The sequence below is a fragment of the Artemia sp. Qi Xiang Cuo genome, chromosome 1 (genome assembly GCF_049724085.1).
Source record: "Artemia sp. Qi Xiang Cuo chromosome 1, ASM4972408v1, whole genome shotgun sequence".
Classification (NCBI taxonomy): domain Eukaryota; kingdom Metazoa; phylum Arthropoda; class Branchiopoda; order Anostraca; family Artemiidae; genus Artemia; species Artemia sp. Qi Xiang Cuo.
In genome coordinates, this window is record NC_142794.1 from 52,307,412 (window position 1) to 52,332,411 (window position 25,000).

Consider the following 25,000-nt stretch of genomic DNA (forward strand, 5'->3'; position numbering starts at 1 on the left):
GGGAGAGTAATCCCCATTAACATATTTTGTAGCCAATCGAATTTGTTTGAGTATGATCTGGTCGGCTAGTTCCAATTTCTTCAATTAGAAAATTCTCACAATAAAAATTTATGAATTTTGCGTTGACTGGTCCATAATGTATTTTATCACTACATAAGCTTCTTAGAAGTTCCAAAAGTTTTTCCAACCTATTTTTTTTTTTTTTGGTCTATACATAAAAGGGTTTGCAACGAAACTTTAATGAGTTTGAGCCTTAAAAAATGCCAAAAATGTTGAACTAGTGTTTTAACTAAATCTGTTTCTGGATTCTAGCTAAATCTGTATGAGTGGGTTTAGGATTGGCTGATTTCCCAAATTAGAATTAGATTGTGTATCTCAGTAGTAGTAAATTCTCATTGTAAAGGTGCGTTTAGCCCGTGAAAATGTCAGATGTACTAGTAGAAAACAATTGCTGTTTTGTAATTATCGCAGTAAAGCATGTCTCCGCGTGTGTCAAGAAGTAATAGCGAGTTAAAATCTGTATAAAAAGATTTTGAGATGATCAGAGCGTTTATGCTGGTTCATAATCAATTTGCAATTCGAATATATTTACTTTCAGGAATTCAATTTTTTCAGGCATTTAAAATAATCTAACATGTTACAAGAATCAAAATAAGTTTAAATTTAGCAGATTTTCTATAAGACTTGGAATCTTGGAATTTCTAAGCTCACATTTTTTTCGATCCATTTTTGTCTCTCTAGAATTCAATTTCTTTTTCTTTGTGGTAATATCAGTGTGTTAATATCACTATTGATTTGGTTGTCAAAAATAAATTTTACTTTTGTAATTTAATTATAAGCTAGAATTTTTCAGATAACTTTCTCGTGCTATTTTTAGGACCAAACGACAGAAACAGTGCTTGGAATCGAAGAAGAAAAACTTCTGGGACAATCTGCTGAAGTAATTTCTACTGAATGTCCTCTGCCAATTCAGTCTCCTGAAGAATTGTCTGACGCCAAAGCTCCTGAAGAACTGTCCCAAATTGAGCTGCCAATCGATGAAGAGCAGGAAGGGAAGATTGAGATGAAAGGTACGCATGTCAAGGACCAGTATGGTCCTTGTCGGTTTTGTGACAAGAATAACTCGTCATATTCTCACTTATAGTGATTACCATCTTCAGTAGGAATTCATTTGAAGATCGTTTGTCTTTGACAAAAGGGTTTTCAAGGAAAGATTAGTTGACTTAATTGACAGAAAATGAAGATTACGATGACTATAAGAGTAAGGCCTAATCCCTAGAGGATATCCATCCACCTTAATTTCTCAATAAGAGTTCCACTTTCAAGCGCTGGCTAAGTAAAGAACGATGTTGGCACAATGTATTGTTTTTTCTAGACCAGGGCACTTCCTATCGAACGAGTTGTCGTTGAAACTTCGAAAAGCGCTCATTCGATTGGAAATTGGAATGGCTACTGTCCTTTTTAATAGACAAAATTGATTGGAAGGCAACTAACACTCATTCCACGCCCACGATTTCCCCAAACACATCCAGTACAAATTTTGAGATAACCATTTTGTTCAACGTAGTTGATTTCCAAATAGAAATCATGTTTTTGAGGAGGACACTCCCCCCACAGCCCTCAGGGCAACGTCACTTTGTTCAATGTAGTTGAAAGTTCTGGAAATTAGGTCTTTGAGGATGATACACCCCCAGAGCCCTAAGGGAAAGGGTTGTAAGTTATGCCCTTGGGGCATATAAAGTTCTTATATAAAGTGTTGTCGTATAAACTTCAAAAAAAGCTCATTTGATTGGAAATTGAAAGGGCTAGTGCCCTTTTTAATTGTCGAAAGGGATTGGAGAGAAACTAACCCCCCCCCCTTTCTCACGTCCACCATTTCCCCAAACACATCCAATTAAAATTTTGAGATATGTGTTTTCTTCAACGTAGTTGAAAGTTCTGGAAATTATGTCTTTGATCATGACAAACCCCCAAACCCCTCAGAGCAAGTTTTGTAAATTATGCCTTGGAAGCATATAAGGTTTTTATAGAAAGCGTTTTCGTAGAAACTTCAAAAAGGGCTCATTTGATTGCAAATTGAAAGGACTAGTGCCCTTTTTATTTGTAGAAAGTAATTGGAGGGTGACTAACCCCTCTCTCACGCCCACCATTTCCCCAAACACATCCAATAAAAATTTTGAGACAGCCATTTTATTCAACGTGTTGAAAGTTCTGGATATTATGTCTTTGAGGATGATAAACCCCCCACAGGGCAAGGGTTGTAAGTTATGCCCTGGGGGCATATGCGGGTTTTTATAGAGAGCGTTGTCAAAGAAACTTCGAAAAGGGCTTATTCAGTTGGAAATTGAAAGGGCTAGTGCCCTTTTTAAAAGTAAAGTGATCCCACGCCCACCATTTCCCCAAACACATCCAATAAAAATTTTGAGATAACCATTTTGTTCAGCATAGTTGAAAAGTCCGGAAATTATGTCTTTGTGGATTACAATCCCCCCACATCCATCAGCGCAAGGGTTGTAAGTTATGCCCTGGGGGCATATAAGGTTTGCATAGAAAGCATTGTCGTAGAAACTTCAAAAATGGCTCATTCGATTGGAAATTGAAAGGGCTAGTGCCGTTTTCAAAAGTCGAAAGTGATCGGGGGCAACTAAACCCTCTCTCACGCCCACCATTTCCCCAAACACATGCAATCAAAATTTTGATATAGCCATTTTATGGCTATCTCAAGAGGTTTAAGAAAAACCTCTTTTCTATACCATCCAAGAGGTAAAGATATTGGTGTTTTTGTTTTAGAGGTTTCGGCAGTTTCTTTTTCTAGTTAGGATTAGTCAAACATTACTTGTAAATTGTACAAGCAAGTCAGAAACTAGTAGCCAATTTACCAGTTGTCTACTGTAGCCACTAATCCTCTCCTTGATTTTTATCAATTGTATTTACTTGAGTTCAATATATATATATATATATATATATATATATATATATATATATATATATATATATATATATATATATATATATATATATATATATATATATATATATATATATATATATATATATATATTATATTGAAAAAATTTTGAGTATCTTCCGCTAAGTTTTCCGGAGCCCAAGTTTTCCCATATGAAGTAACTGTAAGGGGCATGCTTATTTTAATATAATTTAAATAAAACACGTTATAGTCAGCATAGATAAAATAAAACATTCCAGTGTTTGAACCTTTTTAATAGTCGAAAGTGATTGGAGGGCAACTAACGCCCCTCTCAAGCCCACCATTTGCCCAAACATATCCAGTCAAAATTGTGAGATAGATATTCTGTTCAACGTAGTTGAAAGTTATGAAAATTAGGTCTTTCCTAGTGTTGTCGTAGAAACTTCGAAAAGGACTCATTCAATTGGGAATTGAGAGGGATAGTGCCCTTATTAATAGTCAAAGGAGATCGGAGGGCAATTCTCCCCCACGTCCATCATTTCTCCAAACACTTCCGATCAACATTTTGATAGAACCATTTTGTTGAACATAGTTGAAGGGACCGGAAATTATGTTTTGAGTATGGCAACCCTCTCACAGCCCTCAGGGCTAAGGTTGTAAGTTATGCCCTGGGGGCATATAACGTTTTTATTGAAACTGTTGTCGTAAAAACTTCAAAAAAGGCTGTTTCGATTGGAAATTGAGAGGGCTATTGCCCCTTTTAATAGTCGAAGTAATCGAAGAGAGAATCCCCCCCCCCCCGACGCCCATCATTTCCCCAAACATTTCCGATCAACATTTTGATAAGGCCATTTTGCTCAGCGAAGTTGAAAGGTCTGGAAATTATCTCTTTGAGAATGACAACCCTCCCCCCATAGCCCTCAGGACAAGGAAAATTGTGTCCCAGTTATGACGGAGTGTATAGTTACGCTCCTATATATATATATATTATATATATATATATATATATATATATATATATATATATATATATATATATATATATATATATATATATATATATATATATATATATATATATATATATATATATATATATATATATTTATATATATGTGTGTGTGTGTGTGTGTGGCAGTCCTTTCTCCAGAAAAAGATGAGCCTCTTCGTAAGGCAGGTCGTAGAAAACAACGAACAAAGGGAAGAAAAGAGGCAGCAGCTCAATCCTCACAAGCACGCCTGTGAAAGAGATAATCAAAGAAGCAGCTAGGGAGCGAAAAGAACAAAAAAAAAAGATAAAGTAAATACTAAGAAAACCAAAGGGTATTCGAAGAAAATGAAGATACAGGAAATCAAGAAAAGGGGGAAAAAGTTAAGAAACTGGACCTCGGGCAAGACTCAGAACTTAGCGAGGTGTCCTCTGTCGAATATGGTGACAGTTCTGATGAATTGCTCCATGTTGGAAGCAACAAAGAAGAAGAAGACTTTTCAGTTAGCATTTTTGATTTTGTGCTTGTCAAGCTTCGATCCAAGACCAGATTGTGTTATGTTGTAGGATAAGTAACCGAAGAATTAGGGGAACAAATAACCATATAGGACATGAAAAAAACTCAATGGAGGGCGAAAATTCGCTGGACTGAAGAGACATCTGTAGGAGAGAAAAACTGCGTAGTTCTTAAGCTGAGGTAACCAGTTGCGTTAGGACGAACAGACAAAGGTGTCAAGCAATTCTTCTTTCAGGAAGATTTGAGTGATTTTTTTTCCATAGTTCCACCGAAAGAGTCTTTCAGTGACGTATTTTAAGAAATATCTAACTGATTATCACCGTAGTTTCATGACGTTTTTGAATATTGCTAACTTTTATATGCTTATATTCGAATTTTCGTAAAAAAAAAAATGTAAGAAAATATGCGCCTACCCTTGAGATGACAATATGTCCCAGTTTACCCCATCACTGTGTCCCAGTTATGGAGGGTATCGGGATAACTGGGACAAACTGACTGACACTAGAATTTTGCCAGTTTCAAATAAAGTAAGAGGGCTAAAAATTGGTAAAAATTTCTGGAGAAACTAAAATGTTTAGGCTATCGGTTGGCCTTTGAAGCATTTAGATAGCTTCATCAGGACTCCAGGAATACCCAAAAGAAGATTTTTTTCCCTGTTATAGCCGGTCTACCCTACTGATTTGTGGTAGTTGCATGCTTGGTAGATTATTTTATTCTATTCTTATTTATTTTTGGTTTAATGGAGTTCTTTACTTTTTTTGAAAAACTTATTTTGTGCAAAATGTTTTTTTAACTAATTTCTATTCTTTTTACACTGACACAGTCTTTTTCAGGGAGAAAGACTGAGCCTCATCTGAAGTTAAACAACTATCCCTTCCATAAAAATCTTATATAGGCTACCCCTTAGGCATAACTTACAACCCTTGCTCCTAATCTCTGGGGTTTGTTTCAACCTCAAAAGCCATGTTATATGATATTTAGACTATTTTGAATAGAATAGCTATATCAAAATTTCTATTAGCTGCATGTCGGGACAATACGACATGTGTGTAGGGTGGAAGGGGTAGCTGCCCTCTGATGACTTTGACTCTTAAAAATATCACTAGAGCGTCTGATTCCCAATCCAATAAGCCCCTTTTGGAGTTTGTATAACCACACTTTCTATAAAAACCCTATATGTCCCCAAGGCATAACTTACAACCCTTGCCCTGAGGGCTGGGGGATTTGTTATTCTCAGAGACATAATTTCCAGACCTTTATGATAGGCTGAACAAAACGGCTATATCAAAATTTTGATTCGAAGTGATTCCAATCAAAATTGTCCTGAGGGCTATGGGGGGAGAAAGAAAAAATTCTTTTAAATATTTTCACTTTTATAACTTTAAGAAATCAAAAATTAATTAAGATTTTAAGACATAATTATCAGCATATGTAAAATAAACTTACAATGCACATTTTTTTCAGTTAATTCATTTGAATTTTTTTCATTAAAGAACAAATTATATTCCGGGTTTTAGAAAGCAGAGGACTTAGAACCCTACTCAGATTAATTTCTGATAGTTTTGAGTTTGACTTCTTTCAAGTTCTGTTTGTTTTGGGTTTTATTTATTTATTCATACTGATTTCTGGTAGTTGTATCTTGGTAGATTATTTGATTCTATTTTTGTTCACTTTTGCTTTAATGGAGTTCTTAACTTTTTTTTTGACAAACTTATTTTGTGCAAAAAGTTTTTTGATTAATTTTTAGAAAAAGAAAACAATAATTAATTACCAAGACTGAAGGATAAGACAAATTCCTCCCCCCTTTTTTATTCTAGGTGAAGACCAATTTAAAATTATTATTCGTTTTTTTTTCTCTGCTTTTCTCTTTGCTGTCAACACCTGCCTCCTTCGCGGCACCAAACGCTATCTAGCTCAGTTATATTTTAATAGTGTCCTTATAATATCACTCAGGATGAAACGGAGGAAATACTATCATTTAATTTTGTTACAATTCTAAGTTAGTATACAATTTCAGATCAATTGGTCTTGGTTGTTTTTTTAACTGATAAGTTTGTCATCTTTTTCATATATATTAGAAACCAATCCAAGGTAGATTGTGCCAGAATAGGACCAACAAATCTCTTTAAAGTGGCAGAAAATTCAGAAGATTGAACATTTTAAAACTGCTTTTGTTATGGTAAGAAAGAAAAAAAAAAGGAAACCCAAGCGGTGTCCTTGGGGCACCGTCTGTCGGAAATAAATGGAATACCTATTGGTAGTACCATTATTACCCTTGGTAAATAAACATCGAAGACTGTCAAGGTAACTTAGTTTGTTTGTTTTTAAATTTTCGGTAATTTTTTCACTAGCATAATAATTTTGTTTCTACACATAACTAAAACAATTGCTAAAATAGCGAAGGCTCTATTTAATGGTAATTCACCGTCTTTTACCAATGATGGAAAATTAAAATTTTTCACTGATGCAATGAAGAATATAATTATAATGAACCTTTACGATGAGAAGCTACATTCATACATTTTTATAAAACCATAGGGTCACTTTTACCTAAGGGTAGAAAATATCCAAGCTTAAAATATCATCAATTGACCTGGTAAATACAAAATCTAAAATAGATAGAATTACATTATTCCTGGGATGGGTTGTCCTATCAATATATCGATACAAATATAAACCGTTGACATCATTCAGAAACATTATCTCATAGGAAAAATGCAACTGAACCGTTGAATGTGAACTCAAAACATTATTGCGAAAGATAAAATCATGCAAAACTACAACTTATGGTTGTTGACCACTCGACTAGAAATATATGAAAATGTTAATATCATTAACTAAGGCTGATAATTGACAGTTGAACTACCATGAACTACGAAAAATTGCAATTATACGGTCAAGACAGCTATAAGACAGTGTTTTATGTTATATACCTAAAGGTGTAACTTGCACCAAAATCACAAGATATTTATATCATTGTATTCATTAATTTCAGACTTATCCATTTACCGAGCCAGAATTACGGCAATATTCGGAGTTTTCTTAGAGAACGATCTAAAACTGATTAAAAACAAGAAATGTTTTTTCTCTTCACATGTTTCTGACACATTTCCAGTATATTTTTCAGTCTGAAAAAAGTTCAAAGAAAATTTGAAAAACGTGATTCAGTAGATAGACAGAACTGAACCAGAGCTATCGAAAAACAGCAAAATTATCGTCTTAGGTTGAAACCTTAAAACTGTAAGACTGCAGAAAAATACCCCAACAAAATCTTGCAAAGAGAACCTAAACCTTAATATCAACTATGGTTCCGAAGCTATATCTATGAATGAATCACGTACCCCACAAAATTTTATTGCATAAATATAAATCTATGTACCATGTTGTGTTGATATACGGTATAATATAACTGTAAGGAGGGCTGGTGCATCACTACAAAGATTTGACAGGAATTTTATTGTAACAACTATATGCGGTATACGAGAATGGATTAATCCACAACACTTCACATTTCGACTTCCTTGTCTACAAAAAAGTGGACTGTAGCATCTCCTTCAATAGGCTAGACACTTATTGGCTTAATTGGCCTCTCGAGATGACCGATGACCCGAGATGGATTTCTAAGTTGAGCAGGATGGTAACAGATTTTCCTTGACAAATCAATCGATTTAACTTCTCACACGTTCTGTAATATCGACTTTCTTTTTAACGTCGAGCAAAATCAAGTTCTTCCACTTAATGGTGGTATTTATAATTTCTTCTTCGACTGAAGGTGTAAGAGCGTAGCTCTCTTGTTTTTAAATCAATTGCTTTAGAAATGTCTTGACCATCCCTAAACACTCTGTTTTTTATCTTTATCATTTCGTCCTTGATACACTCACGAACGTTACCTGTCATATTTTTATGGCGCACTTTTTAAACTTCCTTATCCTAGTTAGATATCCACCTTTTAAAAGCATCCGGGTTGCAGCGGTAGCTAACAACCTAGTAAGAGACGATCACGCCCCATAGTAAAAACTAAAATAGCCCGTAACTCCTAAAAATAGAGTCAGATCAAAACAAGAACGACAGTATTAGAACCTCCTTGTCCGAAGCCCGGTTATCGAAATTTTACAGTCTCTTGGCTTGAACAACAAGGAAATTATATTGGCTTGAAAATCAAGAAAAGTGACTGAAACCACGATATTCTGCATATACTGCATCTTTTTTTCTTTCTGTTTTTTTTCCTCCTCAGCTAGCTGGGCATTGAAAAAATCATAGGGAGCTGTATAATAGCTCATTTTAAAGGAAATTGCTACATCTAGTGCCTTTTGTAATTAAACTTAAAATAGTTTTTAAAATAGAATCAATTTTGGTAAAAAACTGCATTTTCGTGTACAAGCTTGATGTTATAATCTTATAGGTTATAACCATATATGACGTAATAAGTGAATGCAATATCTACTACAGGATCGACATATTGTTCTTGAACGTGATAGAGGAATGTTCTAAATTCTTCTTATGTGATGGTGAGGAGCCAATATTATATAAACGATCTCCAGTGCTATTATTGATGAAGAAATATTGTTTTATCTGTTTAATATGTCGAATGCCTTCCATTTGCCTGGTCATTTGGGTGAAAAGCACATATTTAACATCTTGCATGTTTAGACATTTAGTACTAAACCACTGTTTAGAGCAATCACATAAGATCGCATTTGAAGTTTGTTCAAGCGCTTGAGCTCAAGCAGCAAGCAGAAAAATCCTTAGGCTACCATAGGTTGTTGCAACTGTGAAACATTGGCAGCTTATGCAACTAATACTAATATTGCTTTAATTTTTTAGGTTGCTTAAAACAAAAAGATCTTTAGATTAATGTAAATTATCAGCGAACCAGAATTCAAAGCCCCCCCCCCAAAAAAAAATCTCTGAAAGTTAAAACTCAATCCAAAGGCCATGAGACAAACTAGGGTAGAGTTACTATAGCTATAACTTGAGAAACAGTCATTTACGACGAGAAGAGGCCCCTTACCCACTATTTTAATCAAATTCCTTATCCACCTACGCGCGTAAAATAGTCTAATTATTAATATTTTTTCCAAAAATGCAATTTTTATCCCAAAAAAAAATATATTATTACCAAAAAGTTTTTTATATTTACCGATGGAAAAAAAACCTAAATGTGGAGCTTTAATCAATAACATCGCGACTGGGAGTTTGATACTATGACTTCTGAGCTAGCCAGGCATGTTATCTGGTTTTACACCTTTGGTGTATTAATAGATAAATAAAGGGGCCTTTTCTTAATGGGTCGTCTTTAGAGTTACAAATACTTATCACTTAGGTAAAGGGCAATTCTTGAAATGGGGCTATTGTTTCTTTTTACTGTAATTTATTAATGAAATATTTATATGGGAGCCTTCGTTCATTTGTTAAAAAAAAAAATCAACTGGCAGCTGACATTACTTGCTGTTCATTTTTAATAATCCCTTTTCTAATTCTTAGCTGAAGTTTTGGAACCTGTTCCTTCTGAAGAGGAAATTCCTGTTCAAATTCCTGGGTAAGTTTTAATTTTTTGTTTATTGTGGTATTCTTCCCGCTAGATTAAGGAATAACACACACAAGTGAAATGTCATTCACTGTTTTCTTTTATAGGTTCACACAGATCTGGACCGGGGGGGGGGGGGGGTAGAGAGGTCAAAATATGAAAAAGTGTAATTGCAAATGCTTTGTGATTTCTTCTCCCCTCCTCTGTGTGAGTGTAGTCACCTTAATTATATTTTGTGTTCTATGTTTCAAACTAATGGTTTACCAGGGCTTTGGGCTAAAATGCGCTCTTCTGAGTTTCAGTTTGGAAGACTTGTGGAGAAAGATTTGTCCGAATGTTTTCTGACTATCTAAAAAGTCCAAGTAATAGGAAATTTATACCCGACGTAGCTCTAGTGATTAGATCCTAGACAAAATGTCAGTTGTCAAAATAGTAAATTCCTTAAATGTGTAATGGTTAAGAAAAAAGATTAATGCCAAATGAAATAAACTCATTAGAATGCTAAGGAAAACCTATTAAATTTAAATCTACACATGTAGGTTTAGAGTAGTGGATTAATATTTAGGGGAGTTTATTGTATAAAAGAAATAGTGAGATAAGAGGGGAATATAACAATTGTTCGTAAACAAGAAGAAAACACTACTTTTTTTATGTCTCAGTATTCGAATGAACGAATAGGGCTCGAAAATTTTGTACCTTGAGTCTGAAAGGAGAAATTCATCTCTTATTTTGAAGGCTCGGAATTTTTTTTTGATAAGATTCATCCGGTTTTGCTGAAGCTTGACGGTAAGGATTTTCACTTCTATTTTGACGTTTTATTTAGGGTAGGCCGACACGAAGAAATTAACTGTCTTGGAAACTAGCATCTAAGTTTTTTTTTTATACTGATTGATTGATTCAATTCGCTTCTGTGCATATATGCAGCTACATATTAAAAAAAAAGTCCTTCTTTGTTATATTCCATTAATGTTCTTACACCATTTGAAAGTCTTGTGGTAGTGTTAGGCGACAATATGGGGTTTGATAGGTGGAGGATTTGTTGCGTGTGCAACTTTCGTAAATTTTATGCCGAATATAAGAAGATAATATAGTTTTAACAATAGCTCAGTCTATAAATGATGACAACAGATATGATTTACATTTATGACAACAGAATCGGAACTGACGATTCTGTTGTCATAATGTTTATACCATTCCATAGAGAAAAATGAGCTTATTAAAATGCTCAAAATCGACATCACTACCCCGAAGTAAAACGGGTAAAATATTGCCCTTGAAGTACCAAGGAGGGGGCAAAAAACTAAAAAGTTTATTCCGTAATAATACATAGAAAGGGGTGTTATCTATGGGATTATTGAAGTCGTAGAAAATTAAAATAAAGGTAGAAATGGTCTCTCGTCAGTATTACAGGGATATTTTTTTCAAATTTCCTCTGAAAGTTGGAAATGAGAGGGGTTGAGTCTGAAAATCAATGAAGTATTATATTTTAGTGAATAAGGAGTCCTTTCAAGAGTTTTCTTGATCGTAGATAGCGAAAAAAGGAAAGAAAAGGAATTATAACCAGCAAAGCACCCGGAATTGTAATATTACAGAAAATAAATTACATGCTTCTTCTGAAGATTTGGCTAGCTTTTTCTGAAACCCTAAGTTGAGAACGTCTTTTTTAAGATTGAATAGACAGAACTATGGCGTAAAAAACAACTTAATCGAATACCCTGCTAAAGCAAAAAAAGCTCCCTTCCCTTTTGAAATCTTAAGTTTTTGAGATCTTTTACTTGAGAAACAGTGAATCTTTTGTAGTTAGAAAAATGAAAATTCATGTAATCAATCTTGGAACCATGGGAAGAGTGCTAGACAAATCAAATCTCCAGATTTGTTTCTGAAAAATGAAAACACCGACATCACAACTTGGAACGTCCTGATTTTAATCCATTCGCTGACTTTTTTCATTCGTCTGTTGTGTGTTGTTCGATATTATGGGGAGATGGGGGTTACAAAGATTCAGTTGAGAATGTCAGGGTTGCTTCCGAGAAGAGAAGCTTCATTATGTGGCTGATCCCCCCGCCATGCAAAATTCTTTTTGTCTTAATAGAATCATACAAATAATGTTTGGATGCAAACTGTCCTAGATTGATGAATTATCATATTAAACTATAGTATAAGTATAGACTCTATACCAATATACAAGTAAATATTTTTAGTCTACAATATTTACATTTTTCAGTGAGGAGGTTCGAGATGAAAGAGATCTGAAAGTATGGAGGAAATCAATACTTTTGGTCTGGAAAGAGTTGTGTCTTCATAAAAATTCATCAGTTTTCATGAAGCCCATTAGCGATGAAAAAGTTAAGAGTTACTCTCTGGCAGTGAAAAGGTCAGTACAAAAAAATCTCTTTAAATTTTCTTTAAAATGTTATGTGTGAAGTAAGAGACAAATGAAGGGATTGACATCAATTATTTTTTTTTAGAGCTTAAACTACGCTAAATATTCGTTTCTGTAGCCTATACTCCTACTTGTGGAAGGGAAACCAAACAGAAATTGTACAATTCAAAAATCAAGGAAACTCAATGTAGTTTTAAACCAGTTGTTCAGAATAAGCCTTGAAACAATGGAATAGAAAGGCTACTTTAGTTGATTTTTCTAATATTCACGCTCTTGGTAAATGGATTAAGTTGCATATACATGTCTGCCTCGCCGGCTGACACGATTTATTCATTTATCCATTAACATCTGTTCCTATATGCAATGCGTACATGCCTGTATCAAAGATATAAAATTGATTACTTTTCGTTTTTATTAGCAGAGGCAAGGCTTACAAGAGGGGGGGGGGGAGGGAGGGGGGTCGAAAATAACCCCTAAAGTTGTATGTTTTAAGCTCTTAAACACAAAAAAGTTGTGTTTTTTCTTTTGTTAAGCTTATCGGGCATGGCTGGTCTCCAAACTAGAGAACACTAACTCTGCTTTTTTAGAGTTGATTACTGTTGTTGTACACAATAATACTTAAACGTCTTAAATATGTAGTTAGCAACTGTTATCCTTTTCCATAGAAGAAAAAAGATCAAAATATAAAACATGGTACACCAAATTATATGGATATAGAGGAACTTAGATTGCCATAAAACCTTGAATTGAAAGAAAATGAATATCTTACGTTTGGAGGCTGTCTCTCCAATCAAATAGTAGGCACTAGCATTTAATAATTCACGTACGAATTGGATAATATACAAAGTAGCTGATTCAAATAAATTTGTGAGCATCATACAGGAAAGTGGCAGATTTAACAAGGCAACTACAGATGAAAGGTGCAAAAATAAACACCTAGTATTTTATAATATTTATAAAGCTGTTACCAGTTCACTCACTGGTAAAACCCTCCCTTTTTAACATTTCTGTCGTCTGCCCAGCCCAATTTCTGGAGACTTATCCTCTGCCAGAAATTCTGTTGGTGTCCTTATTTTTATATTTTTGATTTGATATTTCTATTATATAGCATTAAAAGCGCCAATTAGACCAGGTAAGCCCCCCATCCCATGGGGGGGCATTGAATTCAGTTTATGGGCACGCATGAATACAGGCTCTTTTGCAATACCTCCTTGTTCTCTTTGGCAAGAATTTGTATTAAGCTTAATGGATTTAGCTTTCATCCAACTATCTGCGACGTCTGTTGGCGAAGGGATGTTGAAAAATGGTCCATAAAATAAAATGATTTTGAATCTCCGTTAGAATCGTTATACTACAGGTACTTTCTGTAGGTTGTAAACGCTGTCATTTTTTTTATTTTTTTTTTTTTTTTGAAGGCCAATGGATCTAGCCACAATAAAAAAGAACATTGACACTGGAGTGATAACAACAACTACAGAATTTTACCGTGACGTAATGTTGATGTTTTGCAACGCAACAATGTTTAATAGTAATCGATCTGATATATATGAAATGGCCATGGAAATGCAGAAAAGCTCCATTGAAATTATTCAGGTTTGTTTTCTTATAATCCTTGCTTTTGGAAATGTAGAGAGCTCCTTGACAATGTTAGTTTTCAATAATTCTTTTGCAACCTTTTTCCTACAAAGAAAAAAGTGCTGAGAATCTAATGTAGCCAACCACCTTTTCTCAGATGGTTGTTGATGGACAATGTTTCTCTTAAATGATGCTAATTGTTTCTTCTGAGTTATTGCCCCCATGTATCTTATGTGTGGAAAAATTTTAATTGGTAAAGACATTTTGTTCTTATGATTACGCTGTGGAGATATGAATGAATTTAATGAGCAGTTAGACTCACAAAAGGAGTATTCCGGTAAAACAAGCCAACTATAAACTAAAAATACAAATAAAACAAAGAAGAAAAGAAAAAACAACTAAATGTACCAACTATGCGCTAAATTGAATCACAAAGTTAAACATTAAAATGCTTAATTCTTAAAATGATATTCATAAACACGTTATGCTGTCTCTGTCATACCATCAAATGGGAAATCAGAAAAATAAAAATTCACAATTTAAACTTACATCCAACCAAGTACTGCGTACTTTTGACATTCAAATAATGCTTGCTCTTTGGTTTCAGCAATACTTCTGCTACTACTACTATAAACTCACTGCAGCACCAAACCGCCTTAGATCAGTATAGTTGCGCATGCTTCTCCTCCATCCAAATACGGGTTGCAGCTGTAGCTAGTAATCTAGTAAGAGACGACCACGTCCCATAAAAAGAAATACAATAATCCATAACTCCTAAAAATAATGTTAGATCTAAACAGTAAGTACACTATTAGAACCGCCTTGTCCGAAACTCCTATATAGGAAACTTACAGTATCTTGGCCTGAAAAACAAAAAAGGGGCTTGAACTGATATTCGGCATCGACGGTATCTTTTTTTCCGTTTTTTTTCTCGTCAGCTAGTTGGGCACTGGAAAATCATATAGAGCTGTTTAATGCCTCATTTTAAAGGAAATTGCTATATGTAGTGCCTTTTGTAATTAAAAAATAAATATTTTTTTTAAATAGTATCACTTTTTACCAAAAAAACTTGCATTTTCGTGTACAAGCTAGATGAATGACGTCATAATCGTAGGTTATAATCATTTATGATGTAGTAAGTGAATGCAATATTTATACACGTCTATCTTTCGACAAGATAATATAAGAAATACATAATTGATCGATATAGTTCATTATAAATGGGGACTATATAAGTTTCATCGGATATAGCTGAAACCTAGTAAAGAACAAATATATTCAAAGATTCACTATGTACCCCGTCCGAAGAAGTTCTAGTTTCTTGTAAATACTCCCTTATGATCTCGTCCCATCCCACTCGAGAACAACCTGCTTTTCATTTGGCCCAATGTGGATGACCAAAAAGAATATTATTTGGCAATCTGACATCCTTCGTCCGTAAACATGTTATATTTATCTCAATCTTTATTTATTATAGTCCTAGAATCTGTAATGAAAATACATTTTTATTATAACGTGTTCTTTGACTTACGGTCAGTCAAACGGGTAGGTAAAAGTACCCTTGGACAATTCCTCACCACATACAGATTTTGGAGAATTTAATTTTGAGATTTGACATGAAATCAAACTTAAGCAATAATAACCAGTAATAACTTAGATGAGTGATAATTTGGGGGACAGGTTAAAGCAACCATCGGGTCGTTAGCAAAGGTGGAAAAATCTAGTGATTATGGTTTAAGGGGCGAGAGATGACTGTGAACAACGAACATGAAATTTAGTTTAAAGATAAGTGGCTTTGAAAATTAACGGTTTTGAAGGGACAAGCTTTAAGCGAGTAGTTTAATGAGGGCAGTGTTTCCACTTTTTTTTTATAATGGGTTGCTTTTTGGCTGATTAATTGCCGTGTTGCTGTTTCTTGATTGTTTGTTCTTCTCCAAATTAATAGCATAGAGATTAAATAAAAAAAACAGGGCTAGGATCTGTGAACTTTTGCTGTCAGAACTTGCCGTTAACCTGGAGTTTTATAAAAAATTTTAACCAAATTTGTAGTGGAAGAATAGAATAAGTAGAGACCAAGTAATGGGAATCTGGCCTCTGTTCCTCTCTTCTGTTTATGGTCAACACACACAACAAAACCTTATAACGAAGCAGTCCATCATGAAGTTGGTATTCAAATAACACAACTGATTAAGAATAGGTTTATTGCTTAACCTTAGTGGACTGAACTAAGTCATGCAAAAATATTGTTTCAAAACATTAAAGTTGTTGCATGAAAACGTTTTTTGCATGGACACAAAAAGAAGCTCATATTAATTAAAAAATGCAGAAAATCCAGTGCAGAATCTACAAGAATTTGTCTACATAAAAAAAAAATTGCGGAGAAAAAAAAGGAAATGCATAATAAAGTTGGAACTAAATTGATAAAACAATTTTGTATCCATTCAACAAAAAATTCATTTGTAACAGACTACTTATCAATTAGAAATATAACGGAAATCTGCTGCGTTACTTTGAAAAAGCAATGCAAGAAAAAAAAATGGCAATTTAAAAAAAAGCCAGAGCACCATAATTTTGGCCATAACGCAATTTCTCCTAATTATTACGTAATTCACACTGCACCAGCACATCAGGTTGATTTTTACGAACTACAACAGCTTTTTGTGAAGCAGCTAATAATGAATGTGTTATTTAAATAACACAATTGATTAAAAAAAGGTTTATTTTTGAAGCATCTTGAACTGAAAAAAGTCATATAAAAGCGTTGTTTGAAAATATTCAAGATTATTGCATGAAAACTGATCTCACACGAACGCGAAAAAGTAACTTGTATTGACCATAAAAATAGAAATAAAACTGAGTGTACAGAACTTGGAAAGTTTGTCTGCATCACACACACACACACACATAATCGCAAAAAATAGGAAATGCGTAAGAAAGTTGGAACTAAATTAATAAGTCTCGCATCCATCCACCAAAATTTAGTTTGAATGGATCAACCATTAAGCGGAAATCCGATGAAAATCTTCTGGAAGAAAACTTTTAAAAACACTACGAAAAAAGAAGATGATCATAAAGTTTAAATTCTCACAGTGGCTATTATTTCACTCTTGTGAGTTTTAACATTGTTCAAGCTAGTTTACGGAAACGGCTCTCGAATTTCTTGGTGATCTTCATTATATTACAATCTTCTGCATGCCTGCGCACTGAACTTAACACCCAAATAAACAACCTCATCTAACTTCTAACATTTTTCCTCCAAAATTAGATCTAACCTCAGATTCAACCTTTGTTTTGCTCCTAAACACTAATGCTACTGACTTCTTAGCATTTAAAACTAAATCCTTGCTTTCTATACAATTCTTCATTATATCTAATTGCTTCTGTATCCACCACTAGAGCTATGTTATCCGCGAATAACACATGCTACCAAAAATGGATTGGACATAGTTAAAAATCCTGAACTGAAGGCTTATACCCCCCCCCCCATCTTGTAAAAGTCCCTCTCCCAACCGTCTTAGTAAGTGAAAAAGTAAAAACATGCTCTGAAAAGAAAACTACCAAATGACAAAAAAAAAATTATTGAAATCCGTTTTGGAACCAAGCTGTTGTTTATGTTTATATTACTAGTGGAAATTAATTACGAAAATATTTTTTTTGGAGATTGCGAAAATACATTGAAACGCTGATTTTTATTATTTTTCATATTTTTTCAGCATTAGCAGGATGCCGGAAAATCATAGAATACATGATATATGCTTAGCGTAAGTATATGCTTAGCGTTAAGTAAGTATATGCTTAGCGTAAAATTTTCTTGACACAACCAGCGTAAAGCGGCATATGGCTCCTAAAAATGGGAGTTTTCGTGGTATGTACCATTAAATCTCCATGGTTAAAAATTTATAACGCAGAAATGAAGCGAGTTTTGAAAAAAAAATGCTTAGTGAAAAAGAAGTTTTTACTCAAATCCAGAACGTACTTATGAATAATGATGAACGCTATTTACGCTTATCCCATTTGTAAAGGTAAAGTATTAAGACACATTTTCGGGAATATAACGATGTCCCAATACGATGGGAAATCGTAGGAGCGTTTAATTGTGTAACCATGCGAAGTCACCGCAATTATGGTTTTAGAATGAATTGGTCACTGGTTCTGTCCTGAAAAGTTTTTTTTGATGAAACTAACGTCCGAAATTGAAACTTAAAAACAAAAAAAATAATTGCTTCGCAGTTTATGCTACATATATTTGATAAACCGTTTCAAATATTTTAATATTAGAATTCTGAAACAAATAGTGCCACTGAAAAAACAAAACTGATGCAATGAATCAGGATTAGGAGCAAAAAAATTCTTAAGAAGCATGCAGAAAAAAAAACTAATTGATAAGCCTCTCAATAGTCTTTTACCGGCCATGAAATCAATAAATTTTGCTATACAATTTAAATTCTTTAAAAAACTAAAATAAGCTTAAGTTTCACTTAAAGTGCTAGTTTTTCAGAATTCTTCATATATATTGAACTGTCACGAGTCAATTTATTTGAGCTAGCTTTGTAGATATGTGTTGTACAAACTGCGAAGGAATAATTTTTGTCGTTTTAAGTTTCAACTTTGCTCTTTACTTTCATCAGAAGACGTTGTTTTTTCTTTCTTTTAAATTAGTCAAGTAAGGCACTACCGCTTTCCTTATGAGATGAACAAAGAGACTCAATGTTAGGGCCCTTGGCCCTGATTACCATATAAATGTCCTTTTCTTTTTGTTTCTTTTGCTAAATTAAATTGTTCCCACTCTGGGACTCCCTGTGTCATCTCCCCCCTTTTCTATTTACTTTCTAGTCTTTGGTTTTCCCTTTTAGCGTATTACCTTTTCTCGCAGACGGACTAGTTAGTTTGAACAGTAGTTACGCAGTTAAGATGGCTCATCCCTGGCAAAAATGTATTTTTGAACGCCAAATTTGGCTGAGATTCACCGAGGGTGAAAGGAGAATGAGTTTATTCATTCGAGGATGACGCATAGCTTAACGTGGAACCCTGCGAGAGCTGGGATTGGCTGGTCCACGTTTGTTGTATCTCGGGTGATTTTTAACCTTTATATCGAGATGAGTTATTTTTCAGTCCTTTTGTACAATTTGAATGAAGAATTAAGCTAACCTAACCTGCCTGAGACTCAAACCCAATTCAAACTTAAATCAAACCTAACAAGCTGGCATAAGGCTTTTTCAGGATTGTATAAAAAATTATATCATTTTCACTTGTTGTTTGATATTATCTATCACCCATCCATCCATCCTAGGGTAGAACTAAGGTAGATAGCCATAGAACTAAGGGATGATCGAAATTTTTGGTTTGACTCATGACGGACAATGTCGACTGGACTTGTTTGCAAAATGGGGGACTGAATTCGCTTGGACTCACAGGCGATCAAGTGATCTAAGCCTACTAGGCTTGCCCACTTAGAGCCTCAGGCGGAATACAGTGTTTTAGGACTGAAACATGATAGACAAATCCCCTGGACTCGCAGACAAACGGAAAGGCCTATAGTTTTCCAAGTGTTTTCACAAACGGCACGGAAAAACGGCGGGAGTAGCTATGACTCTCAAAATGGACAACTAATTATTTGGTAGATTTTGGAGAGGCACGCCCGCCTAGAGTCTCAGGCAGGCTAGATTAGAATTAAGTTTTAATTAGACTGCCTGAACAATTTGAATTAAGCTTATTCTTTCTACTTTTGAATTCTTTTCATTAGCCTAGTGTTGAAATATGCTATTTGATTACAGGAAGAGTCCTGTGTGATTGGAGATAACACATGGGATTTCCTGGGAGAAAGAAGAGTTTCTTCAGATGATTTTTTAGCTTGAGAACGGCGGTCCTTACATTAGCGCCCTAGGCCAATTAGTGTTGCACATATATACCGCGGAAAGAATACTTGTCGTATCCCTACTGTATATCGGAAATCAGTAAGGGCAGAAGACGTAGAATCCAGGGTGGGTTAGAGTTGACAGTGGCACCGTAGTGCCAGAGGACTTACATTAGTGGCTTCAGGACTGACCTTGGCAACCCATTAGGTTTACAAACATAGGGGGCTATTTCAACATATTCTGAGTTGTTTTCGTTGGCTCTTCATTGCATTTTCTTCTGAGAATTGTTTGCATAAATTACAAACATCTCTTTAAATACTGACAGTCACCACATTAACAAACTTGGAAAACCACTCTTAAGACTTTTTTCTGAGTACAGATTTTCTGACACTGGGCTAGTCTCGATAACACAACATACAGTTTCTCCTTTTTTTATTTAGCATTGTGGCAATTCGAAAATAAACCTCTATCGGCTATGCTGTTTAATTGAGGATTACAGAGTAGCAGAGTTGAGTCGATTTCTATCGTTATGTGCTACAACTATATTTTTTTTACCCAAATGAGGCCAAAATACTATTGGGTGGAAATGTTTGATTGTCAATCGGTTTAAATTATTGACAAGGTATATAAATAGACGACGAGTTTCAGATCTTACCAGAGTAAAGTGCCAATTTCTGCCAGTTTGTACTGCGAAACAAATTTCCGCCCGAACAGTGTCGTATGATATCGAGTAAGAATTCTGAGATAGCCATTCAACTTGGAGATACCTTAAAGCTATATGAATTTATCCTAGTCTCATAGGTGACACTGTCACGTGGTGCCACATTCATCCCCTAACGCATAGGGTCAAAAACAGAATAGGAGGATAAAGAAAACTAAAGATCCTGAGGGACACCTTTAGGGTTTAATTCAGACATGGTAAACATAATTATTTTTTCTAATTTATGTTTTAAAACATTACGTATTTGAATATATGTGTATATTTTCATGTATGTGTTATATATTTATTACTGACAACAACAAATTTTATATTTTTTAGAATTACATACACACACAGTTGATTCTACAAGCAGATGGAGCCAAGTCTCCTTCACCAGAAAAAGAGATGCCGTTCATTCCTTCTCAACCAACATCAAGCAAAAAGGGGAAGAAAGTTACCTCGTCAACTCCTCTTAGTACTCCAGATTTCAAAAGAAGACGAACAAGAAATTCTGAGAATTTTTAACAAATACGTTTTGTTTTTTTCCTAAGACAAATAGACAGGTTAATCCAATCCTCAATTATAGAAGTGGTGTTGATGACAAAATCTGAAACCATTTTTCGTTTTTTTATTTTCACAACTTAATTAGCCAATCTTTTCTGTGTACGGTTCGCCATTAGACTAAGGAAGAGGTTTCAGCTGCGAAACGTGAATATTACCAACAAGTTGCCTAATGAAATTTGGAACCCAAGGCCAGAAACGTTTTTTTCTGTTCCGGACCCCCATGACGTTTGAAAAATTTGTTGCTTTTGACACGTGTACCTTGCGGCGTGGTTGGAACCCTTGGCCATTACAGATCTCTAAAGTTAACTGAGAAGTAAGAGCTAAAAATCGTTGAAACAATTAAGGTCTTTTAAATATTATTACCGAGACTTAAAATATTTAACTTTAAAACCTAAGATTAACTTTAAAACTTCGAACCTGCACATGGTAGAGTAGTTATTTGCGGATATTTGCATGAGGGCGTGGGAGAGTCTCTCAGAATTAAAATGGGAACGTAGGCATTGTCGTCAGAGTTTCTATTTGATTTTAAGCAGTTTTTTTTACATATATTAAATAGGAGAATGAAATTAACGGTAGCTGGATCATTAAAAAGTTTAAACACGTGTAACGGCAATAAATAGCTTTACCGGGAATTACATTTTCGCTACCATTTAAACCATTATCAGTTGGTTTCTAGGTTTATATTAGCAGTGCTTCCGCTCTGGGGATTTCTGCCCTGAAATGGGATGGTAAAACTCTCCCAGACTTGGATTAAATGTAGGACTTTTGCGTCGTCGATTAAAAGTTAGTGGATTGAACATATTCATGTAGGTTTCAAAAGTTCATGCTGCAAGAATAGGTATGAAAGTTAATGTTAAGAATACTAAGAAGACTAGAAGAGGAGATAAGAAAATACCCAAGACTTGTATTAAACGCAATCAGTGAACGATAGGATCACCCCTGGAAAAAATTATGTAAGTGACTCTTTAAATGTACATGAATGTTATGTCATTCAAATGAATTAGTATTTCCAATATTAAGGTCTACACGAATTTTCCCAAACTCGTGACCTATTCTCCCCTAACCGCAGAGTATGTTGCACATCCTTTTGTCTATGATTTGATGTGATTCTCGCTCTCGCTTGTTTTCTAACCGCAGATCTTGTTGTGCTTCATTTTCGTTCATCATTACCTGACACATTTTTCTCATGCCTTTGCTTTAGCTGTTTAGATTCATTTATCATCTTGCATCCTGAACTCTCAAAACTTCTGGAAATACATTCATTTTGCCAATATTGTAATCTAGGATATTCAATTCATCTGCGTAATTTAGGTCTAGGAGACTTTTACTTTCCCATTTAATTGCATGCTCTCCCATAGCCTCTGCCATATTTCCTAGGACAATATTCATCAAAATAATCCATATAAACGGAGATAGGACACAACCTTGCTTAATTCTTGATCAGTACCAAACCAGCGACTAACCTCACTTCCTACCTTAACTGCTGCAATTTCTTTCTTGTATATAGCGCTAATCACTGTAATCTACTGCCAGGAAGAGGTTATCTAGCCTGAAAAAGCCCACCAAACAAAGAAACCCAGAAGAATTATCTATTAATCAATCAATGCAGGGCCTATCATTTACTAGGCTCTAATCTCCTCAATGAGGGTCACTCCTTTAGGTCATCCTGCAGCCCTGTTTGCAGTCAAGGTTTGCAGTAAACACACTCGTGGAAAATCCACCCTGACACCACTGTGAGGCCACGCAAACAGGGTTTCCCTCCTGGGGATAAATATGGGGGATGAAGCTTATGACAGAGCAAGACTTGGCACCATTTCACAACGATGGAGCTTCGGCAAGATAGGCTGCATAGGCCATTTATAAAACTTTGTCTACTTTTCTACAGTTTCCACCAGCATTTCCTGTACTTGTCCCGTTATTGTTCTAATTTGTGTATGCCTCTAGCATAAAGTTCTTTGGGTTGTTTTCTAAGCCACTTCTGTACCGGATTTTTCCCTTCTTCATTAGATCTAAGATGTTTGCCGCGTAGAGCGTCATTAATGAGGCACAATCACATGAAATTCTGATGGGTGAGGTCAGGGCTGTTATATAAAGGGAATGTAAAAGGATCTTTGGTCATATCTGCAGTAGGCTATTCGCAGGGGCCAACCTGTTGTGACCATCTGGAAGATCAACAGCCAGTATTAAAGTGATGTACTCGCAAACAAAATGAACCGTGCCACTCGAATGTGTAGTATATAGTGTACAATTATAATTTTCTTTAAAAAAAAATCAAGCAAGCTCAGTTTTCAGTAAATGCCTAGTTTTTGACAATCTGTATATATTTGAAAATATTACAAGTCAGTTTATTTGAGTTTGTTTTGTAGACATTTTTGCGTAATCATTCAAGCAATTATTTTTTCCGTTTCAAGCTTCAATTTCCCTCTTTAGTTGCGTAAAAAAAACCTTTTTTTTAAATTAGCCTAGTAAAGAATTCACGACATTTCATGTATTTTTTTTTAATATACTCAACTAACCTTACAAAAACATCTCTTGGGCGATGAAACTAAACAAGTCTCTATTTTTTTTTTTTTTTTTTTTTTTTTTTTTTTTTTTTTTTTTGTGGCCATTAGATATAGAATGAATAGGATGAAAAAGCATTAAATTTCTAGGGTATGTCTTGTCTTGCCTGTAATGAAGTCAAAGTTGTTAATACCCTAAATAATAACAGAATTATTTATTTTACTATTTCTTTAGAAGGAAGGCTTATTGATTTCGCATGAAGTTGTCTGGGAAACATTCTTTAGAGTCACAGTAATTACTCGAATAAGCAAATAAAAGCAAATTAGCGATATTTTCTACATTTATCTTGCCAAAAAAATTCAAGATAGACAATTAGATACATCAAAATACTAGATTTTTTGTCAAAATTTAGGACGCTCTTTTGCAATATGAGACCTGTGGGGGGGGGGGGGTTAGCCCTATTTAAGCAGTAGTCTATTACACAGGATTGCAGGGCTAACCAAGAATGAACAGGTTAGAAGGCTAACAAGTAAAAAGAGCAAAATATTTATTTATTTGACAATAAGACAAACAATGTGGCTTAAAATCAAATGGCTTCATAATTGGGTGTCAAATGAATTACGATCAAGATAAGAAATAAAGTAAGAAGTCTTTAAAGTCGCAGTATTTATTCAAATACGCAGTTTAAAGCATCAAACTGGTTAACTTGCGTAAAACTAGACTGATCATTCCCTCGACATAGATCAAAACTTGAAGAGACGTAGATTTTCTTGGCAGCCTCAGATTTTAATATCTCCAACACCTAAGGATATTTCTTATTTGAGTTCAGGCAGCAATAAGCTCTAACTTTGGCCGGAATGGTATGGCATTGACTCAATAGTGGTATTAGCAGCCAAAGATGACTTTGTGGTCGCACAGGTAATTACGTCGAATGTTCCATGTTAGACGTTTCGATGAAACAGGTTTGGGATCACGTTCTGGTCACAGACTAATTTTTACGTCAACAATACATCCCATCGTTTAGGTCTATATTTGAGAGATATTGTTCGGAGCCTATGGAGTCAGGTAGAATATGAGAGATGTTGAAAACCCTTTATGTATTTATTTGCTCGTCGCTGCACTGATTCCAGGGTTGATAGATCACCCTTATTGACTGCAGTAGCACTACATATCCTAAATTCTAACTTGGTCTAATTAGGGCTTTTAAAAGCTTGGTGATTACAGCTGGAGATATTCTGCTAAAAGTTCTTTTCATTGTACCGATAGTTTGGGTGGCTTTTGGCTACTGCAGACTATGCGTGAAAATAAAACTTGAGCTTATCATCAACCAAGACTCCCAGATCTTTTTGCTCTGACCATCAATGAGTGGCTGTCCTGAACCATCACTGGATTCCATAAAATACTGGCACAGAGGGTACTTACTTACTTACTTGTACTTACTTACTTACTGGGTGTCATTC

The 25,000-nt window shown here is 34.7% G+C and overlaps 1 protein-coding gene across 1 annotated transcript in view; it reads left to right on the forward strand.

Moving 5' to 3' along the window:
- The window catches only part of LOC148956451 (uncharacterized), a 76,643-nt gene extending 55,596 nt beyond the window's left edge, over window positions 1-21,047 (forward strand). The window contains exons 7-11 of the mRNA XM_089108293.1: window positions 878-1,070; window positions 9,919-9,973; window positions 12,186-12,335; window positions 13,760-13,937; window positions 20,814-21,047. Of these exons, the coding sequence (XP_088964419.1) occupies window positions 878-1,070; window positions 9,919-9,973; window positions 12,186-12,335; window positions 13,760-13,937; window positions 20,814-20,999 (762 nt within the window). The 3' untranslated portion in view covers window positions 21,000-21,047. The remainder of the gene's footprint in view (window positions 1-877; window positions 1,071-9,918; window positions 9,974-12,185; window positions 12,336-13,759; window positions 13,938-20,813) is intronic.
- The last annotated feature ends 3,953 nt before the right edge of the window (window positions 21,048-25,000 follow it).